The following is a 24,616-nucleotide window of genomic DNA, read 5'->3' as shown; positions in this document are numbered from 1 at the left end:
AATAATAATAAAGTATTCAGCAAAGTGCCTGGCAAATAGAAAATACTATATAAATGATTTTTTCCTCTCATTCTGTCCTACCAATATATTATCTATTAGGAGGTGTCTTTTCTGTCCTTTAAAATCATAGATGGCCAATGAATTAATTACAATGAGCTTTCAAAGTTGTTCATTTTTATACTGCTGTCATTGTATATACTGTGCTCTTGGTTCTGTTCATCTCATTCTATATCAATTTTTGCAAGTATTTAAAATTATTTGCATTTCTACAATTGACATAGTATTAAATATTTTTCTTGTTCAACTCATTGAAAAAAATTCATAAAAAAAGAAAAAATATTCATGGCAATATTACTTCTAATAACAAAAGGTTGGAGCAGATTAGGTACCCAACAATTAAAAAATTGTTTAAAAAAACTATGGTACATGAAAATAAAGGGACATATATGTCATAATTAATGACAGATGAGCAATTTAAAAATGGAAAGATTTTTTATGAAATGATAAAAACAAAGCAACAAGACACAATGACAACCAAACTTGGGTTAAATACAATCAACAACTTAGTTGACAACTAGTTAAAGTTAATGGAAACAGCTTCTTTTAAAGGAAAAAAATGATAAATTTTAGTTTGAGATGAATATTTCCCTGAGATGAAAAAAAAACAGCTCCTTTAGGTCAAAAACTAGGATTATGGGATCAAAGTTCACAAATAGCTTAGTAATTTCCTCACACAATTAATTCCAAAATGTTTTTAGAATGTTTGGACAAACACAATAAATCAATAGACATTTATTGAGTGACTCGGTACCAGACACTGAGCTAAGCCCTGGGGATGGAAACTCCCTGCTCTCAAGGAGCTCAAAGTTAAATGCAAGAGATAACATGCAAACAACTATGATTAAACAAATTATGTACAAGATAAGCTGAAATAATTCACAGAAAATGCATTCAAATTAAGGAGGTTTGAGGAAGGCTTTTTGTATGAGATAGTATTTTAGCTAGGACTTAAAGGAAGTCAGGGAAACCAGGAAATGGAAATGAGAGAGGCAGAGCATTGTGGGCTTGGGGGACAGTCAGTAAACATGCCCAGGCAGAGAGATGAAGCATCCTGTTCGAGGAACAGCAAGGTGTCCAATGTCACAAGAATACCTGGTGGAGTATAAAGTATAAGAAGATTGGAAAGGTGGAAGGAGGAAGGTTGTGAAGGTCTTTGAATAGCAGAGGATTTTATATTAATTCTAGGGGGGAAAGGGAGCCACTGGAGCTCACTAAGTGGGGGCAGGGGGATTGGCTATGGGGTGACATGGTACTTCAGAGAGATCACTTTAACAGATGAGTGGAGGATGGCCTAGAGGAGGGAGAGACTTGTGCAGGTGTGAAGTGATGAGGACCTGCACTAGGTTGGTGGTAGTGGCAGAGGAGAAAAAGGGGGCATTTGTGATCATTATAAAGGTGCAAAAGAAAGAGAAGTGGAATATGTCACCTAGGTTTAGAGCCTAGCTGTCTCGGTACCATCCGCAATGATAGGAAAGTTAAGAATAGGAAAAGAAGGGGTAAAAATAAGGACTTTCGTTTGGGATTTGTTGAGATTAAGATAACTACAAGATATCCACCTTGAGATGTTCAGCAGGCAGCTGTAAATAAGAACCTGCAGGACAAAAAGGAGGTTAAGGTTGGACAGGAAAATCTGACAATATCAACATGGAGATGATAATTCAGCTTGTGAATGCTGATCATCCTGTGAAATAGTACTGAAAGGGAAGAGGTCCCAGGACAGACCTCTGTGGAACACCTCTTCTTCAAGGCTTTCTCACTTGGCCATTGGCTTTCATGGAGTCAATTATCATCTAACTTCCCTATTATTGCTGGTGATATCCTTTTGACAACCAAAATTGTTTACATATTAAAAAATGACAACCCAATTGTTTACATACAAAAAAGTTTACATACATACATACAAAAAAAGGAGCACATAAAAAAGAAATGAAAACTAGCAACAATCTTACAGAAAATGCTTTCGAAATCACTCATATGAAAATACAACTTAAAGAAGTTCTGAAGTATCAGATAGCACCCATGCAATTTTTTAAAATGGTAAAACATGCAAAAGAATAGTGTTGAAATAGCTATGAATAGTCATATCAATTCACTTCTCCCTCCTCAAGCCTCCCAAGATTCCTTGTCCGCCACTCTCCCAGCTGAGAATTTCACCTCTTATTTTACTAAGAAATTTAAAGCCATTCACAATCCTTTTCCCCAATCCCTTATCTTATATCACCCAAATGTGTTTTGCCATTATCTTCTCATGGGAAACTTATATATATACACACACACACACATATATATATATATATATATATACACACACACACACATATATATATATATATACATATATATATATATACCCTCTTGGGTTCCTACCTGGCCAGTGGATACATTTCTTGAGTTTTACCTCCTAAGAAGCCAGTAGGAGGTTATGATTTGAAGCATTCAAAGTTGTTAAGAAACCAGAGAAGATGGAGGGAGGAGAAGGTAGATTAAAAAAGAGATAGACAGAAGGAAAGTAAACTGAGCACAGGAGAAAGTAATAAGAAACTGGAGTCAGAAGATACAAAAGTCTTCCAGCTTTATTTTTAAAGTAAATTTTGACAGCTTTTGTTTTTATATATCCTAATTTATATATCCTAAATTTCTCTCACATCCATGTCTTTCTATTCATAATTCCCAGAGGGTTGTCCCTTATCATAACAACAAAAAATAAGTAAAAGAAAAGATTCAGCCAAATCAATTAATACATTGAGACACCATCTGAGAATAAAAATAATGTGCCATACCTTGGAACTTCTCCCCATTGTTCACCTCTGCAAAGGAGTGGGGGAAGATATTTTCTCATATCTCTTTCAAGATGCAAAGTTTGTTATTGATAATTTTGCAACATTTTTTTTGTGGTTTTGCAATTCTTTTAATTCACACTTATAATCATTGTATGGCCATTAAGTGGCACAGTAGATAGAGTGCCTGACCTGGAGTCAGGATGCCTCCTCTTCCTGAATTCAAATTTGGACTCAGACACTTCCTAAGTGTGTGATCTTGGGCAAGTAATTTAACTTCATGTTACTTCCCTCACTTCCCTCATCTATAAAATGAGCTGGACAAGTAAATGGCAAACCACAACAGTATCTCTGCCAAGAAAATTCCAAATGGGGTCACGAAGAGTCAGATAAGACTAATAAATAAGTAAATAATGACAACTATCATTGTATATGTTGCTTTTCAGTTCTACTTACTTTACTCTGCATCAGATCATGTATTTCCATGATGCTTTGTATTATTCATCATATTTTATATCATATTAATATTTCATTATATTCACAAATTTCAAGGTTGTTTTAATGTACATTTTTCTGGTTGTTAGTAATTTGCAAAATCCATTCCAGTGATTATTAATAGTTTATAATTCTTTGGAAAATGTCCTCTCTATATTTTGGACATAAGGATACATAAGCTAATTTCTTATCTACGAAATTAGCTACAAAGACTTTTTTTCTGCATTCATTTGCTTCCCTTGTTATCCTAGATGCAATGATTTTGTTTGGCCAAAACATTTCTATTTCATGTATTTGAAATGATCTGCTTTATCTTTTGTAATTGACTATTACTTGTTTGGTTAAGAATTCATTTCTGACTCTATAGCTGCTTTGCTAAGAACTTGCTTGTCATTGCTTTGCTTATCATCTGGAGAAAGGGCTGAAATAGTTGCTAGAAGGTCATCAACCCTACTGCTGAAAAGATCTCATTGTTCTCTGGTTCTATCTATAGGTTGAGAGAAGAGAAACCTTTTAGGGGTGTGTCTGCATTGCCCACTTTGGCTTCTCTGGTTCATTTTACTCCCTTTCGTTTTATTCACCAGTCAGCAATGACATCATGTGCTACTCCTATGCTGCTCTTCTGAGTTTTCTATTTCTGAAACAATACTCAAATAAGCTCTATCACTGTTCATAGGAAGTTTCATCAGTCAGATTTTAGTCATCATCCCTGTAACTTTCCAAATCAAAATTTACTTCTCAGTCTCCCTCCTATGTGCTGTTTCCTCCAAAAGAATGTGCTATGCAAATGTAGAAACCGAGGCATGGAATGGCTAGAGATTTTAAGCACTTTTTGAGTCAGCAAGCAGACCTGGTCATAGGAAATGTTTACATCAGATCCTAAACTTCCTATCCTTGCTTTTGATTCCAGCTGTGTAGCTGCTGGCATTAAAACTCAAATGTTTAGAGTAGTTTTCAAACTTTTTTTGTTCATGGAATGATTTTTTTTTTTTTGCGAGAAACTGTGACACACTGAATGTTTATGTTGGCAATCAATTCTGGGAAGTGTTAGATTTAAAATAGTTTTGAGCGTTAAATAGTTGTAGATAAGAGAGTGGGAGCCATAAAATGTGATAATTAAAATGTTTGGGAGCAAAGGAAATATATAACAATTATGACCGCTGAAATATGTTTTCTACTGTGTCTTGGTTTTATATAAATATAAGATGGTCGCCAGGGAATATATTCCCAATTTATGAATATGCCCAAGCCAACTGGGTTTTATAGAGAAATTTAATTTATAATACACTGATTAATCAATAGAAAAAGAGAGAAAGTAAGAAAGGAATAAGAATGAAGGGCCTCAAGCCAATAAGGCCTAGACCTCAGTCCTAAGAGATAAATCAGTCAGTTGGTTTTATCACCCACCCAAGATCTCTCTAGGTAAGGCTTCTCATGCCAACCTCAGGCTCCACCTTCAAGAGAGCCTCCTTTCAAGAAATGTTTCCAGAGAATTCTCCTCCTAACTCCTCCTGAGTTCTCCTTCCACAGCCTCCTTCAAGACCTCTCCAGGAGCTCTCCCTCCAGGACCTCTCTCCTCTCAGACCTCCTTCAGAGCATCAAACTCTTCAGAGCATCCACCTCCCCCAGTCCTCAGACCCCGCTATCTTTAAGCAAAAATCTAAGTTCCCTTCCCTCAGTTCTCACATCTACCAATCACTGTCGATGTCTCCCCTGTGCCAATGGTGGCTCTAGCTTAACCCAGGACCGCGCAGAGGTCTGTCCCCTTTGCACATGTCTGTTGAAGGTCATATTCTCAAATAATTAAATATTGATCTTTGCTGCAGCCCTCCTAAATCCTGTTACTCTGAGTAGGGTGGAGATTGCAGTTTCCAAGACCTGGTTCTATCATTCCAAGTATCTCTATTGTATCAATTCTAAAATCAATCATGACTCAAAGAACTTCCTTTGCTTAAGCATAGGTCAAAGCCCTTTCCATTGTTTAGCAAAAGGTTTCTGTCCGAAAGTAGTCTTAACTAGGGAGGAGAAGGATCCTCCCATGCCAAGGAGTTTCATATTCCAATAGAGTTCTTACTATCAGTAGGAAATATTTTCAAGTATGAAATTTCCCAATGGGGAAATTTACAACATTCATAAGTCTAAGAAATTTTAAGGTTTACAGAAGTTAACCACTAGACTTATTACCAAGAAAGACCTTGGGATTTTTCTGGCTTTCATTCTTCACATTACTTCGACCGTGGCTTCTTTCACTTCCAGACTGGATAAACATTTCTACTCTGTGCCAGGCACTGTGCTGTGCTCTAGGGATATGAAAAAAAGACAAGAGATCATTCTTGCTCTCAAGGAACTCACAGTCTACTGAAAGGAGGACAACACACACACACACACACACACACAACTGTCTCATAATAATCTAGTCTTATCCTGCTTTAGGTCCAGAAATAATAAATGCTTTGAGGGCAAGAAGTTATGCATATAAGTTATTTCTATTCACAGAATTGATCTAAATGAATCCTCACCCCCATAAACTACACATATTGTTGTTATTGAGTCATGTCCAAATCTACATGACCTCATGGACTTTGTCCATGGAGTTTTCTTGGTAAAGATACTGGAGTGGTTTACCATTTCCTTCACTTGTGTGTTTCCATTTTCTAGATAAGAAACCAAGGAAAATAGAAGTTAAGTGACTTGCTCAGAGTAACACAGATAGTATGTATCTGAGGCTGAATTTGAATTCAGATCTTCCTGACTCCAGGACTAGTACTCTATCCACTATAACTTCTTTAACCTACACATATAACTCTGTAGATTGCCTCCTTCCCTAAATTACTCTCCAACACTGAATCCAATAAAATACAGCAATCACTCATACAGGCCAAGCAAAAGTACCAGGACAGCAGATTAGCACCATAACACTTCTCTGATGGGTAGAAAGGGAAATCACTATTCAACGGAAATTTCACTCAAGGGTTTAGGTTCTTTGTTCATTCCTGTCCCATCTATCTTACACACGTGACCTAACCTCAATCAGTCATCATAGGAACAAGTATTAGTAGTTCCTGAATTTGCCTCTTCTGGATGGCAGATTTATTCTATCAGTGAAACAAAACAGGACCAATCAGTCAGACAAGAAACATTTCTACTCTGTGCCAGGCACTGTGATATGCTCTAGGGATGTGAAAAAAAGACAAGAGATCATTCTTGCTCTCAAGAAACTCACAGTCTAATGGAGGGGTAGGACAACAGTTAAAAAGAGGTGAAAATCAGGGGTAGGAAAGTAAGGTAAGGGAGGCTATTGACTGTTGTGGGAAGAATGCTGAAGTACTGTAGCCAATAGGAAATGATGGGTCCTCTCCTTAAAAGAAGGTTCTGAGAGGATCTCTATGATGGCCACTCTCTACCTAGGGGCAGGAGGTATTGAAGAACCCTGAGTTTCAGAGCTGACTATGGTTTTGCAGGAAAAATGAGCTTCTTAAGGCAATGATGAAGTCCAAGAGAGCAGTCAGGTAGGAAATATGACTCTCAGCCCCTCCTTGAAAAGAGTATCTGGGAGGAATACAGAATTGAACAGCATCAAGACAGGTTTGTAGTACCTTGTTAGCTCTCTGCCCCCAACTCACAGGATAGGATCTTCAGAGAACGAGTGCTTCAGATTCAAGGTTCTCTGGGAGCCTTAATTCCCTAAAACCACAGAGCCCAAGTCCCCACTGCAGCAGTAACCTTTACTTTTCAGAGGACATGATTAGTTCAAAGTAGACATTTAATAGGACGTAAAAAGGCATAATAACAAAAGTAGCCATAAAACATTCCTCCCACAAACTTGAGGCACACTTTCCCACAAACACACATATCAATAGGAGAAGAAGCAGTGCACAGAGGACTTGTAAAGCAAACATATGGCCATGTCACACTCACTAGGGGTATCTCACTACTCGTCTGAGTTAGCTGCTGCAGGGCCACTGCTGGTTTGTAGTGATATCAGCCCATATACTGGTGTGGCCTGATCTATTATTTCCAACTTCTGACTCAGCTGAAATCTTGGCTTTCTGTTATTCATGGGAAAACAAAGCATTCACTTTTTTAAAAAGGAATCTTTCTTGCTATAGTTCTTTTTTTTTAACCCCTTACCTTCCAACTTAGAATCAATACTACTAAATGTTGGTTCTGAAGCAGAAGAGCAGTAAGGGTTGGGCAATTGGAGTTAAGTGACTTGCCCAGAGTCACACAGGTAGAAAGTATCTAAGGCTAAATTTGAACCCAGGACCTCCCATCTCCAGGCCTGGTTCTCAATCCACTGAGCCCCCTAAGTATACCTTCCTAGAGTTCTTTTATAAAAGGAAGAAAACCTTGCAAAATGCTTTTCCTTAGGTTCTTCTTACTTGTTTCTTTCAGGCTTGCCTAGGCTATTAAGTTTTAATTTCTACAAGATATTCTTATCCTTATATGCCAAACTCTTCATTACAAAGAAAAATATTCTCTCAGTTAATACCCTGGTAGTTAGATAGTTCAGTAAATAGATCGCTGGACCTAGAATCAAAGAGAGTCTTCCTGAGTTCAAATCTGGCTTCAGACTCTTATTAGCTGTTTTATTCTGGGCAAGTCATTGAACCCTGTTTGCTGCACTTTCCTCATCTATAAAATGAACTGAAGAAGGAAATGGCAACCCAAAACCTCGTATGAGACTACAAAGAGTACAACATGCCTAAAAAATGACCCAACAACAAAAAGTTAATATCTTCAGGCTTACTTTTTGGGAGGGGTTTAAACTTCATGGTCTCACGTTAGTTCATGGCAAGCATTCAATACATCTTTGGATTTTAATCTCTGAAGTCAGTCAGCTGCGTAAGGGTTATTTGTCCAACAACTACAAAACGGCTCTGGGATTTTAGGTTCCTCCGTGTTATAACCCTAAACATCTTCCACTCTGCTGTGTAGATGAACAGGCAAGAGAAAAATGGCATATAAGCATGAAGCTCAGTTCAGGAGTTAAAGACAAAGTCTCTTCTACCATCTTAGAGACATTTTTGGTGCTTTTAGATGTAGCTAAAGCTGGAAGAGGCTTTGAGTTATGGCCTTCTAGCCTTCCCTCATTGTGAAAATTTTATAGTCCCTGAAAATAATAGAAATTAAAATATCTGTGGGTATGCGATATTGCATTTAGAAATGAGCATATCACATAGGTCACAAAATCCAAGACAGCCAGCACAATTAACACAAATTTGCTAAAAGGTACAAACATATTTCACATTCACTCTCAAATTGCATTTGACTTGCTCAAGTTCATTCAGCATATACAATAAGCATCAATAATGGCAACTTTGGATATTAAATTGTAAATCCCTTGTAATACATAACATATAGAATACATAATAGACTTGTATATAGTTAGTGAGCAAATAGATCACGAGCATTCAGAAACAGGATATGCATATTAAAAATTGCAAATCTAGAACTTCAAGCTAGAATGCATGCCAAAGCATTGCTCTTCTGTCATACAGATGAGCACTTTGTTGAGATCGTTGAAAGATAGTTCAACAGCAATTTTGCATGGCATAGTAAATATAAACTGGTGTCCCCAGAGCACGCCACCAATAAACTCTATCTGACTACACAATTATCCACTTACTACATGTATTTTCTTAAAGCACCATAAAGAAGCATTGTCACTAGATTAATTAACCTGCCATAGCTACCATCAAACCCTCCTGAGTTTTGGCAGAGTATAAACAGCCTCAGACTCATTGAGGTCTGGTCAGAACCCTAAATTTGTGCAATTCACTTTGTGTCTGAGTTTTAGATTGGGAAGAAGCTGTCCCCGGCTTCAGACATCTACCGTTGCATGTTTGTTGCAAGTCTGTTGTTACTGTTTAGTCATTTCAGTCGTGTCCCACTCTTTATGACCCCATTTGGGATTTTCTTGGCAAAGATACTGGAGTCGTTTGCCATTTCCTTCTCCAGCTTGTTTTACAGATGAGAAAGCTGAGGCAAACAGGGTTAAGTGACTTGCCCAGGATTACCTAGCTAGTAAGTATCTGAGATGAGATTTGAACTCAGGAAGATTCATCTTCCTGACTCCAAACCTGGCACTGAGTCATCTAGTTGCCCTCCAATGAGTAAGGCACTAGTTCCATTTAACCACCTAACATCAAAGTAGTTTTTACAAAGGGATTTTTAAAGATCTAGTAAGAACCAAACACAAACATTTTCCTCCATCACCTTCAGGACGTATTCTCCCCGATACTAGTTACCATGATATCAGGGGAAAGTAGTCTCACTCTTAGCGTAGTTATTACATAACATTGATCCCACCAAATTCATGTCTAGATGCAACATGACTCATCTCAGCAACTCCTGACCTAGGTCTAGGAGGAATGAAGGGAGCAAGCATTTATCAAGTGCCTACTCTCATTTGATCAACACAACAATCCTGGGAAATGGGTGCTATTAATATCCCCATTTTATAGATGAAGAAACTGAGGGAGGCAGAGGTTAAGTGACTTGTCCAGGTTCACACAGCTAATAAGTATCTGAACCCAAATCTGAATGCAGTTCTTCCTGACTCCAGGTCCAGCACTCTGTCCACTGCTGCTCAATGCTTTCTCCTTGGTTCTTGAGGCATCAGCATAATGATGACCACCAGAGTCTCCTCCTGATCTTTCAAAATTCACAAGATCAGAGGTTCCAATCTCTTCCCCACAAAATGGAAAAAAAAACAAAAAACACCAAAAACCAAAACAAGTGCAGAAGCCAAGGGCAAAAACCCTGTCAAAGGGTTACATGGCCTTAGTTGGGAGATGGCCTCTAGATCTCTTCCCTAAAAGCATTGTCTCTCATTGAACTTGTGTGTGAGAGAATAAAACTACCAGAATATGGCTGAAAAGAATCAGGCAAGAGAACAAATTAAGGCTGTATTTTCTATGTCTTTTGAATGGCTCCTGTTCTGAATGTGCTTTTGAATGCTCTGCAACCAAAGACCCCTCCCGTTCACTAGTTAGCCAACTAGAGCCAGTTATAGAACATTTACTCATGCTCCCCAGTCTGTCCAATGAACTTTCATTACATTCAATCACAACTCTACAGGAAAGAAGGCTCCTTAGCCTCTTCTTATGGAGAGGTCTTGTCCAAGTCATTCTCCCTGTGAACTAGATCCATGTTACACCTATTATCTTATAGCTCTCCTTTTCCCAATCAAAATCTTAGAAAAATAAAATCTGAGGTATCACCTCACACCTAGCAGATTGGCTAACATGAGAGCAAAGGAAAATAATGAATGCTGGTGGGGATGTGGCAAAGTAGGGACATTAATACACTGCTGGTGGATTTGTGAATTGATCCAACCATTCTGGAGGGCAATTTGGAACTGTGCCCAAAGGGCGCTAAAAGACTTTCTGCCCTCTGATCCAGCCATAGCACTGCTGGGTTTGTATCCCAAAGAGATAATAAGGAAAAAGACTTGTACAAGAATATTCATAGCTACTCTCTTTGTGATGACAAAAAATTGGAAAACGAGGGGATATCCTTCAATTGGGGAATGGCTGAACAAATTGTGGTATATGTTGGTGATGGAATACTATTGTGCTCAAAGGAATAATGAACTGGAGGAATTCCATAGGAACTGAAATGACCTCCAGGAATTGATGCAGAGCAAAAGGAGCAGAACCAGGAGAACATTGTACACAGAGATTGATACACTGTGGCACAATCAAATTAATGGACTTCTCCATTAGTGGCAATGCAGTAATCCAGAACAACTTGGAGGGATCTACAAGAAAGAACACTATCCACATTCAGAGAAAAAACTGTGGGAGTAGAAACACAGAAGAAAAACAACTGCTTGAATACATGAGTTGAGGGGGTATGGCTGGGGATGTAGACTCTAAATGAACATCCTAGTGCAAACATCAACAACATGGAACTAGGTTCTGACCAAGGACACATGTAAAACCCAGTGGAATTGTGCGTCAGCTACAGGAAGGGTTTGGGGGAGAGGAGGGAAAGAATATGATTCTTGTAACCAAGGAATAATGTTCTAAATTGACTAAATAAAATTTTCCAAATTTTAGAAAAATACTATATATATTCTCCTTGTTGGCTTGCTTTTTCACCACTTACTGGTATAAATCTTTTGCAATGGAAATTTCTCTCTACAAAGCTATCAATGATGTCTTAATTATTAAATCATATCCTTTTCTCAGTCTTCACCCATCCTCCTCTCCTCTGGAGCATTCAACACTACTGCTGACTCTGTCCTTCTAGAAACTCTCTTTTCTGTATTTTCTTTAACTCATTTTGTCTTTGTTCTCCCTCTATATGTCTCATTTCTCCTTTTTCAGTCTCCTTTGCTGGATAATTATCCATATTATACTCTCTAAAAATGAATGGACTCTAAAGTTCTTTATTGGGTTCCTTTCTCTTTCTCTTCACTCCCCAATGGTGACCTCATTAGCTCCTACTGGTTCATCTCAGAGCTGATATTTTCAAGGTCTATATATCTAATCTTGGTCACTTCTGAGCCATAGGGCCATCATCAATTGGACATTTCATATTAGATGACCTGAATGTATCTCGAACTCATGTCCATAATGAAACTCATCATTTTTCTCACCAAACCCATTTCTCTATTTTTTCTATTTCTGTTGAAAGCTCCAATACTTTTCTAATCCCTCAGATTCACAGTTTCAGAGTGATTCTTTTTTTCCTATTACATTATTTCTTTTGAAATATTTTTCCATGATTACATGATTCATGTACTCCCATAGTTCTTTCTTCAGAGTGGTTCATAATGATTTCCCATCATCCCACACATCCAGTTAGTTGCTAAATCTTGGCATTTTTACTTCTACAACATTTCACACATTTGTCCCCTTCTCTTTATTCCCATGACCAGCACCTCCATCATCTCTCACCCAGACTATTGTAATAGCCTTCTAATTGATCTAACTTCCTCAAGTATCTTCTCTCTTCAATCCATACTCCATACAGTACCAAAGTGACTTAACTGAAGAATAGGACAGACCATGTAATCTCCCCCAACACAATTCCAAGGGCTCCTTGATTGCTCTTGAGTCAAATACAAACTCTTCTTTTGGGCATTTAATTTAAGGCCCTTCACAACCTTGTTCCAATCTAATTTTCTAGCCATACTATATCACTCCTCTTCACATACTTCACAGTCTTTTCAAAAGCTGTCTACCATGTCCCTCATCATTATCAGCCCTGCCTCTTAGATTTCCTAGTTTTCTTCAAATTTCAGCTTAGACGCCATCTCCTACATGAGACCTTTGCTAATTCCCCAACTACAAATGCCTGCCCATTCTCCTGTGCTTTTAATTTTCTAGCTAGGGCTGATTTCTCCAAATATAGGATGGGATCTGGCATTTCCCTCAATTCAGACTATATTGCCCTTTGGGAAGTTCTGAAACCCAGAGCTTTCTCTCTGATCTTCATATTCAGGTGTCACCACAGAAATGAGCACTTTTTGCTCTCATCTCCTAGACCAGTAATGGCAAACCCTTTAGAGATGGGGTGCTGGGCCCACCCCCACCTCATACCCCCAGACTGAATGCTGTGCTGCCTTCCCAGAGACCAGGTGCTATGCTCCTTCCCTGCACTGAGTGCAATGTGTGCCCTGTCCCCATCCTTACCCTACACAGGGGAGGGGAAAGTGCTCCCATTGAGCTGCTGGGCAGAAGGCAGGTAAAGTGAAAAAAAGTCATCAGGCACGGTGGAGAGTGGGAGGGGAGCAGCTCTGCCCAAGTCCCTCAAACTGGGGAGGGGGGGTAAGGGGAAAGTGACTGTGTGCCCACAAAGAGCACTCTGTGTGCCATCTTTGGCACCCATGCCATAGTTTTGCCATCACTGTTGTAGACTCACTCTCTTCTGATTAACTAACCAGACATTCATTTCTTTATGGTTAGTATGTTCATAACAATGTCTTTTAGACACTACCTAGAAAAATGGAATTTATTTCATTTCAACCCAAGAAGAATAGAGTATATAGTTCCTGCTTTCAATAGTCGATTCAATAATCTGATGCAATAACTCAGCTAACTCTAGCACTCAGAGCCATGGTCCTGCAAAGCTAAATAATCTCCCAACTCCAGGCTGTAATTCTCAGGGAACTTCTTGACATTTCATTGTTCTGTTGTCTTCTCTGAAGAGATCAATAATTTGATTGAAAGAGTGTAGGCAAATCGGTTCATGAAAGAACTCTCAGCTGTGCAGCTCTGTACTTTCCAAAGGAATAGTGCTTTCTACTTTGGCAAATCATTTTTATCAATGAACTCAGTTGTGGGGGAAGAACAAGGAAGGGAGGGCAGCAGGGGTGAGGAGAAGGGACTGAGGAGAGCAATGATAGCTCCATGACGTGAACAGCTTGTTCTGATTTCATTTTAATGAAATCACCTCAAACGAAGGTGGTACATCCAGAATTATGATCCAACCCCGTGATCTATCACTTTTATATATACACGAGAGAGTAAAGCAGTTTCCATAGAGAGAAATATCACAGCCCACTTAACAAAAACACAAGAAAGAGAAGACGGTGACCATGACAGCAACATAAGTTCAGACAGATGTCAGATGAATGTTTCTGATGCATCATCCCTTTCTATCCTGAAACTGCTGTCTGCTGCTGTTGGCCGAGCCTCCAGAGCATAGTCAACTTATCGGTGAGTATCCGTCTTGAAATTAATTTCTGAAATGCTAATTAATTCCCACCAAGAGAGAATCAACTTACAAGTGTGAGATCTCCTGCTATGTAGCTATGGGTGTACCTGTGTGAGTATCCAGAGGCATTTTTGACTAAGATCTACTGAAGAAAGGTAATTTTTTTCAAATGATGACAAAATGGGAAGGGAAGATATTCTGGAAAATTGTTCGGAAGGCAAGTGTTATTTAATTTTTTGACTTAAAGGAAAAATAAAGTTATCCTATTGTGGGAGAAATAGTATCTCCAAGGTCAGAAAAAGCGTAAAAAGTCTACTCATCTAACTAAGAACAAAGCTATCTGTGTGTATGTAGTCCTTGTTTCTGGTTTCCAAACTTGGGAACAAACATGGAAGTCATAGTAAGTCATTCTAAAAAATGAAGCAGGACAGTTCTTTCAATGGTGCACCAAAAGGAAGGGATGTATCAGTAATGACTTAGCAAAGTTGATCAAAGTGAAGGCTTGAATAACCAGAGTATTTTAGCATTATCTGAGAGATCTGGTTTGCAGTCTTCCCTACCATCCCACCCTCCACCCCCAGCTGCTACTAAATGACACAAAAATACAGAATTGCTGAATTTGAGGGTCAGCAGAGATTTCTCAAGTTCATACTTTCATTTCACTAATCCTATTTATACTAATCCTAATCTAATCTAAACTAATCACTAATATACCCACTTCCCTGGTGTTGAAATTCTTCAGGGAAAGGGCAACAAATGTATCTGCTTTTTACTTCAGCCACACCATCTAATGATTGTTGCTGACTGAATTTATGCATTTCTTCTTTCTGTCTTCTTGAACCTAAAATTTTCATAGTTATCATAGGATCTAGAGCTGGAAAAGATCTTAGAGATAACTGAAGTCCCTCATTTTATAGGTAAAGAGCTTTGCTCAAAGTTATACAGGCATTAAGCAATCAAGTCAGGCTCTGAACAGAGAATCCACTGACTCCAAATCTGACATTCTTTCCACTACACTGTACTTTCTTTTTAGAAATGTGATAGTAAATGGATTCCACATATCTTTTATAGAAGACTAAGAAAAAATTAAAATGCTTTATTTTTTAAACATTTTAAGACTCTTTTCAGAAAAGTTCAGCTGTCCTATTCTTCCTTATTCTCATGAAGACAGGGCTGATTCCCTGGCAAACTTGTGAAGTAGATAAAATATATTTATGAGTCCTCACTAAAATCGTCTCCATTCTACACTATTTTCCTTCCTCTAGGGCTTAGTACTCTCATCCTGACCCAGGTCCCTCCTGTCTCCAAGGTTTTAGAGACTCAGTATATTATTCTTCCAAAGATTATTTGCAAATTACAAAACATACTACTTAAAACCAGGGGAACACTTCTCTAAAAGTTTAATTTCAGGCATATGTAGGACAGGTAGTTTGGAAAAGAAGGTATCATTTGATTGAGATATATTTGTGTATATATATGTGTGTGTATACTTATATGTACATACCTATATGTGTGTGCGCATATATATATATGAACTATGTCTTGCTTGTTTCCATTTATCAGTTCTTTCTCTGAAGGTGGATTAAACAACATTTCTGTTGCTGTATATCATGTTCTCTTGGTTCTGTTCATTTTACCCTGCCTGATCTCATGTGTCTCTAAAATCATCCTGCTTGTCATTTCTTAGAGAGCAGCAGTATTCCATCGCAATCATATGCCAAAACTTGTTCAGCCATTTCCCTCAACTTCCACAAAGAAATATTTTAGAATACACAGGGGCTTCTCCTTTTGCCCCGATCACTTTAGGAAACAAGCCTAATAGTGCTATTGCTGGGTCAAAAGGTATATGGAGTTTTATAACTTTGGGGCCATGAGTTTTCCCGACATGACATTCCTTAAATTAGATGATTACCACACCCTGCACCCAAGAATAGTTAAACTTGTAAAGAGCACCAAAGGATTTGGGTAGTAGCTGGCAAGAAAACTTAAATTCCTTCTTCTTTGGCACTTTGAAAAGGACAGGAGATCTAAGTAGTGGAGCTTCTAGGACCAGACATTTAGAGCTGGACTCTGGTCATATGGTCTAACCTCCTTATTTTACAAATAATTAAACTAAAGTCAAAGACATTACGTGACTTATCCAAGGTCACCCTGGTAATAAGCAGCATAGCCAGTGTTCTAAATCCATGTCATATGATTCTAGTCCCAGTAAGCTTTCCCCTGACACTTTTGCCCTTTAGATGGCAGATTAGACACCTGGTTAAAACCAACCTTCTAAGGAGAGCTTTCCTTTATGTCTGATTTCCTTTTTCCTATTCAATATCTCCTTTCGATAACACTAACAATCAAAAAGATTTCAGAACCACATCTTATCCTGGACTAACTGCTGGTGACAGAATCTAGGTTTAAAACTGGTCTATTCTTTCTATCAGAGCATGAAGAAAATTATTTCGGGCACAAAGTAGCCAAAGATAATCAAGTGCTCCTAGACCAAATTAATTTAGGATAGGCAGTTAAGAGTAGTTTTTATTTGCTTCATAATTTTACACTGAAATGTGAGATTGAGGAAAGTGCTACTTCCTCCCTTCCTCCTCTTTCCCCCTCTACTTTCCATTTCTCCTCTCTGTTCCTTTCCTCCTCCCCACATCTTCCCCCAAAAGCTGAAAGATTTGACAGAGAAAGAAAAAATCGTGCGAGACTCTAGCCTCTATCCAAATTTTAATAACACTGGATGAGTGGAAGAAGGGACTGAGGGAACATTAGAAATCACCTAGCATACCCTCCTCATTATAGATGAGGATACTAAAGTGCCCTCGATTTTGCCAGCATTGTGCTAAGGGATGAGTATAGAAATATATTTTTTAAAATGGACTCTGTTCTCAAGGATCTCACATTCTAATAAGGGAATATTCTGGGGAATGCTTCCTGAAAATCTCCTTATATAATCAGTGGCAAGTTGTTTGTCCAAAATTTAGCAGAAAGAGCACTGAATTTGAAATCAGATTACCTAGATTGGAACCCGAACTATAATACTTATTGGCTATGTGACTGTGGACATATAATTCAGTCTCAGTTTCCAAAATGGAAGTAATAATTCTGTCACTATCCTACAGGGCTATTGTGAGAAAAACTATTTTAAACAACAAGTTGCTATACAATTATTTTGTGTCATTATTTTTTATGTAGCATATATCATCCAGAAAATTTTAAATTAAATTTTATACCTAAAAGGTATCTACAACCATGACTGTAATTCCATAATTACAATATCCATAGCTGCTTAGTTGTCTACTAGTTAATGAATTTTGTTAGGTATGTTTCCTTGTTAAAGACTCTCTATGAAGGCATGGAGAAATTGTGACACACAGGAGGACCCACAAGAAAGAAATCATTTATCTAGATACATGCTATAGAGATAGGTAGAAGAATAATGTTTTGTCACACACAGTAATATAGCTGAAGTAAATGCTAGAGAAATGTTTTCTCATCTGTAAAATATAGGAATAGGATTATAAGTAAGGGTTTTCAACCTTTTTGTACATCATGTTATACATGTGCCCCTTTGGTGAAATCTATGGATCCCTTCTCAGAATATTTTTTTTCGCATTCTTTTGTTCCCTTTTTAAAATTTAGAATATTTTCCCATGGTTGTATGATTCATGATCCACCCTCTATTTTTCCTCCCCCCTCCCAAATCCAACAAGCAGTTCCACTGGAGTATATATATATATCATTGTTCAAAACCTATTTCCATATTATTCCTATTTGCAGTAGAGTGATCATTTAACATCAAAACCTCAATCATATTCTTATCACACTATGTGATCAATTGTTATTTTTCTAATGCATTTCTGCTCCCACAGTTCTTTCTCTGGATATGGACAGCTTTCCCTCTCCTAAGTTCCTCTGGATTGTTCTGGATCATTGCATTGCTACTGGTAGAAAAGTCCATTGCATTCGATTGTGCCATAATATATGTCTCTGTGTACAATGCTCTCCTGGTTCTGCTCCTCTCACTCTGTATCAATTCCTGGAGGTCATTCCAGTTCACATGGAATTCCTCCAGTTCATTATTCCTTTGAGCACAATAATATTCCACCACCAACAGATACCACAATTTATTGAGTCATTCCCCAATTAATGGACAGCCCCATATTTTCCAATTTTTTGCTACCATAAAGACTGTGGCTATATTTTTGTACAAGTCTTTTTCTTTATTATCTCAGAATAATTTTTGTTTAATTTGTAATTGAGGAAAGGTTGAATTTAAGTTAGAAATCAGTGAATATGTATATTTCCCAATCCAGCTTCACAGACTCCCTGAACCCAATCCATGGACCGCCTCGCCTCGGGTTAAGTACTCCTATACTAGAATGATTTCTAAGATTTCATTTGTAATCTAATGAGCTGACAAATCATGTTATTTCTAACTCCACATCATCTCTCATATCCTTCCCTTCTCTCCCCTTCTGTGGTTGCTATCCTAGGCTATAACTTCATCCCCTTTCAAATAAAGCACTAAAATAATCTAATGGAGCTCCTTGCCTAAAGTCCCTCCACACTCCAATCCATCTGCCACAGAGATTCCAAATTTTTTTCCCTAAAGTACAAGTTTGTTTGTGTCTCTTCCTACTAAATGAACTCCAATGGATCCCTATTACCAGTAGAATCCGATGCATACTCCTTCGACATTTCTTTGTTTTAATAATTCATTTACTGTGACTTTTTGCAACATAGCAAAATATTACAGCTTAAAGCAGATACCATCTCCTCAGAAAAGAGGAAAAAATTTTGCAGTCAAATTAAAAGTATAATAAACAGGTCACCTTAAAACTCAAGATCTATTATTTCATCTGGCAAAAGTATCTCAACATGTCTCAAAAGTGTCTCATAAATTCTAGAGATGATGATTTTTTCTTTTTTTTCTCCCTTCTTTTTAAGTGGCTCTCCTGGATGGCTGGATTGAAAAAATAACAAAGAATTGAAGTCAACTTAAGTCATGTTAACTCCTTACCTTTCCTCATTACACATTGCTTTTCTTTACATACACTGCAGTCCAGCCAACCTGATCTCTCATATGTTACTCCACACTTTTGATGGGCTCTTCTCCTTGACTAGAATGCACTCTCCCTCCTTACCTCTGTTTCTTAGAATTCCTGATTTAATTCAAGACTCAGCTCAAGTGCCACTTTCTACATGATATCTTTAATTAAAGTATTTTAATATGATTAATTCATTGATTTTTTCAGTTATAGGTAGAAACAATTTTTGACAAATATTTTTGACATTTGAGGCTTCAATTTTCTTCCTCCCTCCCTTTTTCTGCTTCCCTGAGGTGGTAAATAGTCTAATATAGGTTATAGCAATGCTTTCATGCAAATACACATTTTCCTATTCCTCATGCTGTGACAGAAGACACTTATTGCACATACAAGAAGACATTCTCCATGAAGTCTTTCTTGATCCCGCCAGCTGCTGATGTCTTCCTCACAAATGATCTTGTATCTGTTTTGTATATGCATATATTTACACGTTATCCCCCAGCTAAAGTGTCAATTCCTTAATGTCAAGGACTGTTCCATTGTCTTTCTATCCTCATTGCTTTACACATAGTAAATGCTTAATAAATGGTTGTTGATTGGTTGACAAATTAAACTAAGCAGCAAGGAAAGTTAAGAACATTGTTCTGAATATCTCTAGATCCTTTGTTTCATTCAATCATTTGTAATTGGAAATTGAACGGTCCCCTTCTTTGTTTAGGCATTTTTCAGCCATATCAGATTGCAAAAACACTGGAGTGGTTTGCCTTTTCCTTCTCCAGCTCATTTTAAAAAATAACCCTTATACACATATAATACCCAATGAAATTGCTGTGGAAAGGGTGGGGGAAGGGGAGGGAGGGAAAGAATGTGATTCTTGTACCCAAGGAATAATGTTCTAAATTGACTAAATAAATTAATTTCAAAAAAAAAAATAAATAACCCTTATATTCCATCTAAGAATCAATACTGTGATTCTAAAGCAGTCTCTGATCTGGCTCTCAATCCACTGAGTCACACCTAGCTGTCCCTCTCCAGTTTATTTTACAGATGAGGAACTACAGCAAAAAGGGATATGTGACTTGCTCAGGGTCACACAGCTAGTAAAAATAAGAGGTCAGATTTGTGCTTCCAAGCTCTGAGCTCTATCCACTAAACTACCTACGTACCCAATGTGCATGCCCTCCAAGAAAGTTATTCTTAGTAAGGCACTGTGGTTAAGTAGAAATGGTTAAATAGGAAAAAAAAATCTAAGGACTTTGTATAGTTTGGGCTACTCTAGTGTAACTTTCAGGGACCCAGGATCATCTGTACCCTTTGAGAAAGAATTTGAGCAGAACCTCACCGGTGAGTCAGTTCCCCCCTTTCCTAGGGATGGGACATTGAACAAATCTCTAAGGTCCAGTTTTTTCATTTATAAAATGAAAATAATCCCCACACTACAAAATGCACAGCGTTGGAAGGAAAGTATCTTTAAGACCTTAGATGTGAGTTATTATCCTTTGTTCTCTTTAGTTTTGACCTTGCATCCACTCCAAATGGCTCCTTTTTACCTTTTCTATTAAATAGAGTTCAGGACTTGGAGTAAGGAAGACCTGAGTTCAAATCCAACCTCAGATACTTCCAAGCTTTGTGACCCTGGACAAGTAACTCAAGCTCTTTCCACTTCTGTTTCCACACCCATAAAATGGAGATTATATTAGCACCTACCTCCCAGGGTTGTTGTAGAGATCAAATTTGATAACATTTCTAAGTGCCTGGCAAATATCAATTATCATTATTGACTTCTATGATTTCACATTTAATCAGAGCACACCAAAGAATGGTCAAGAGTCTCAGATTAGATTATTACAGCCTTGAACAAGAGACATTGCAGTCACTCGGGCATTGAAAAAGTGTTATTCCTCCAGGTCTCCATAAAACCAAAGAAATATTTTAAATCCTAAACTTAACAAACACCAAAGAAAATGAGCTTGCACAAAGTAGAGCAGATAATAAGAATTATACATGAACTCATGAATGCCCATTACATCTAGCCTATTTTTCCTTTTAATACAGAATGTAATGTTTTTGAACCTGACCTGCTCATCTGTGCTTCTTTCCAAACTTCTATGCATTGAAAAAAAATTTCAAAGACTGTCTTTTTTCCTTTTCCTTTTTCTGACAATATTACTGTTAACCTCCATTTCTTCCCATGTCTCCTCCTCCCTCCAATGAAAATAAAAAGGTAAAACAAACTTTGACAGCAAATGCATGGAGTCAAGCAAAACAAATAGTCTCTTGTTAGGAGGTAGGTAGCGTGCTTCATAAATGAATATTTCATTCATCAAATTCTCAAGCATTTCAAAGTTGCTACTCTGTATAATTTTTTGTTATTATAGAAGTAATTTTCCTGATTCTGTTCAATTCACTCTGCCTCAGTTCATACAGCTTGCCTAGGATTTTATGAAGCCATCCCTTTTATCGTTTTTTGCAGCTCAATAAATATTTCATTACTTTCCTATTTCTTAGTCAATCCCCAATACATGGGTCTTTGCTTCAGCATCACTCAGTTAGAAAGTGGCTGAGGCTGGATTTGAACTCAGGCCATCCTGATTCCAGGCCCATTGCTTTATATGCTGAATCAAAGAACAAAATTTAAATGCAAATATTTAAACCCAGAAACAATGACTTGACTCTCAACTTTTTCTGAGTCATAGACACTTAACCTACATAAACCTTGGGCACCTCTCTAAGGCTATAAGTTATAGAGAATTTACCATCAGGTCCTTTACACATGAAGAGAACATATTAAATCCCTGATACTATTTAGAAAGTGGCACAAAAGGAATCTTCTCTTTACTTTACTAAATCAGAGAAAAGTACCTGGATTTGGAATCAGAGCACCTGGGTGTGAATCTTGGCATTTCCACTTGCTCCTGCTGAGATCCTAAACAAGACATTTTACCTCTTTGCTCTTGATGCACTTCAGGCAAATAAAGAGATAAAACTAAACAATGGATAAAGTTCCTTCCAACACCAGATCTGATGGAGTTTTGTGTTCTTTCTTCCTTTCTACAGGCCCAAGCAGCCAATTCCCTTAGGAGCATCCACATCAAATACACCAGCCTCCAATTCTTCAGGTCAGCTAACTCTTTCTGTCTGACTTTGCCCACTCTGCCAGAAGAGAGGACCCTAGGCACATGGACTAAAGCACACTCAGATGGAAAAGAAAGTCTACTAAACCTTACATAAGGATTCTTGCAGGCCATTCAGAAAACCACGAACTAGCATTATTTATGTTTTATTGTATTTTTTATTTGGGGAGGGAAGGGGGAGATAAAGACAGAGAGAGACAGAGACAGACAGAGAGAAAGACAGAGACAGAGAGAAAGACAGAGACACAGAGAGAGAGACAGAGAGAGAGAATGTAGGACAGTGCCATGGGGTATAGCTATATTAAAGTGTTGTGACGCAGATGATGAATCAGCAAAAGAGGCTGATGGAAATTGCTGAAATAGGAGAACCAAGAGAGAACATGTCACAAAAACCCAAATAGTCAATAGAGTCAAGTGCTACAGAGAGATAAAAAACAATGAGGCTTGAGAAAAGGCCAGTAAATTTGTCAATTAAGAGATGATTGGGTTTTGGGGAATGCAGTTTCAGCTAAGTAATGAGGCTAAAAACCTGATTATAAATGGCCCAGAGAGGGATTAAGATACTCCTAAATGGATATTCCCACAGCCAGAGCATATTCCTCTCTTAAGGTTTAAGAATAAAAATTCAGGGGCAATTAGGTGGCTCAATGGATAAAGTGCCAGCCCTGCCCACAGGAGGTCCTAGTTCAAATCTAGCCTCAGACGCTTCCTAGTTGATGACCCTGGGCAAGTCACTTAACCCCAATTGCCCAATCCTTACAGCTCTCCTGACTTGGAACCAATACTTAGTATAGATTCTAAGACAGAAGAGAAGGGTTAAAAAAAGAAGAAGAACAAAAAGTCATAGACTACCTAAACTGTCATTCTGGATCTAGATCTTTCAGCAGCATCATTTAAATGTGGACACCTCCTGTGAACCTCAAAAAACAAACAGTCAAATGTAGTCAAATGCCAAATTAATTGGCAAAATATTTGCTTTAAAATGTGCTGCCTTTTATTTGTACTTTGAGCTCCCCCACCCCCCATAGGTAGTACAAACCGTGTCTTACTCAGAACCGTTGGCAGCTAAGAGCTTGGGAATTTTGAGCAGATGAATGGCTTAGTCTTTTGATCACAAAACGGTGAACATCAGAAATGTCATCAGAGCTGCAATAACATCCGATTTCCTTTTCATCTTTGTCCTACCTTTTCCTCCACTCCAGGGCAGAATGCTGTTCCCTGCTCAATTTCTGTTCCTACTGCTACTCCTAGGAACCTCGAGAACAGGCATCTCCCACAAGCTCTACCAGACTGAGTCCATCTTCAGCTATATTAATACAGCCTTATCTGGGGCTAAGAGTCAGCTAGGTGATGGGTCCTCCCTGAACAAGAGGAGCTTTGGTTACATTCCCAGTGCAGAACTATCATCTGAGGAGGAATACAAGGAGGAGAAAGAAGGCAATGAAGAAGACAAGGAGAAAAGAACTTTATCTGGAGGTGGTGGTGGGATAGGGGCAGGGATTGAGGGTACCAGGTACAAGTACCAGTCTCAGGCACAGCTAAAGAGGAAGCTCTACCAGAACAAGGCTCACAGTGATCGGCGCACTAAGTTCACCCTGTCCCTTGATGTCCCTACCAATATTATGAATATCCTCTTCAACATAGCCAAGGCCAAGAACCTGAAGGCCAAAGCAGCTGCCAATGCTCATCTTATGGCGCAAATTGGGCGAAGGAAGTAGAGATTCTTCTAGAGGAAGTCCAGCAGAAGCTGTAGGGAGTGGAAGTTAGAGAGGCTAAACTTGTATATAGGGTGAAAGGAGATGGCGGATTGGGTAATCTAATTGGTATTTGTGGTTGGAACCTATCTGGTTATTTAATCTATGTCATTTATTCCCTTCTGGCTTGGCCTGTGGATTACCCTTTCTCTGTACATATAAACAGAATTGTGTTTTCTCTATTTTAAAGACCCATTTGTTTATGCCTCTCACAAACTACTATCTCCTTTCTCAGACCCTTTGACCTTAAACAAAGTTAACTCTTTTCTCTAAGCTTCTCCCATTTGACCCCTTTTCTATGAAGAGAATTGCCCGGGTTTGTCTCTCTTTCGTCCTGTCCTACACCTTCCTCTTCCAAAGAAGGTGGCTTTTCCCCATCTTTCATCCAAATCCCATTTACTCCTACCATATTAAAACCAATAATCTTGAAATCTATTGTGACTTGATTCAGTTCTTTCCTCTGCAGTGTTGTATTCCCACTATCGGGGGAAAAAAAAAAGTCAAGCCTAATGGTCCTGGTCACTCACTAATAAATTAGACTTCCTACTCAATGCTAAAAAGAAGATCATGGGGGCAACTGGGTGGTCAGTGGATTGAGAGCCAGGCCTAGAGATGGGAGATCCTAGGTTCAAATCTGACCTCAGATACTTCCTAGCTGTGTGACCCTGGGCAAGTCACTTAAC

The 24,616-nt window shown here is 38.3% G+C and overlaps 1 protein-coding gene across 2 annotated transcripts in view; it reads left to right on the top strand.

Annotated features, from left to right (window-relative positions):
- Window positions 1–24,364, top strand: part of UCN3 (urocortin 3) — a 52,617-nt gene extending 28,253 nt beyond the window's left edge. The window contains exons 1-3 of one of the 2 annotated variants that reach the window (XM_007503867.3): window positions 13,632–14,005; window positions 22,103–22,164; window positions 23,382–24,364. In XM_007503867.3, the coding sequence (XP_007503929.1) occupies window positions 23,388–23,897 (510 nt within the window). In that variant the 5' untranslated portion in view covers window positions 13,632–14,005; window positions 22,103–22,164; window positions 23,382–23,387 and the 3' untranslated portion in view covers window positions 23,898–24,364. Of the gene's footprint in view, window positions 1–13,631; window positions 14,006–22,102; window positions 22,165–23,381 lie in introns of those variants that run through there. The other variant, XM_007503866.2, reaches the window with a different exon arrangement.
- The last annotated feature ends 252 nt before the right edge of the window (window positions 24,365–24,616 follow it).

Source organism: Monodelphis domestica, chromosome 5 (assembly GCF_027887165.1).
Source record: "Monodelphis domestica isolate mMonDom1 chromosome 5, mMonDom1.pri, whole genome shotgun sequence".
Taxonomy (NCBI): Eukaryota; Metazoa; Chordata; class Mammalia; order Didelphimorphia; family Didelphidae; genus Monodelphis; species Monodelphis domestica.
Note: the sequence above shows the minus strand (reverse complement) of the source record. Positions and strands in the feature narration are given on the sequence as shown.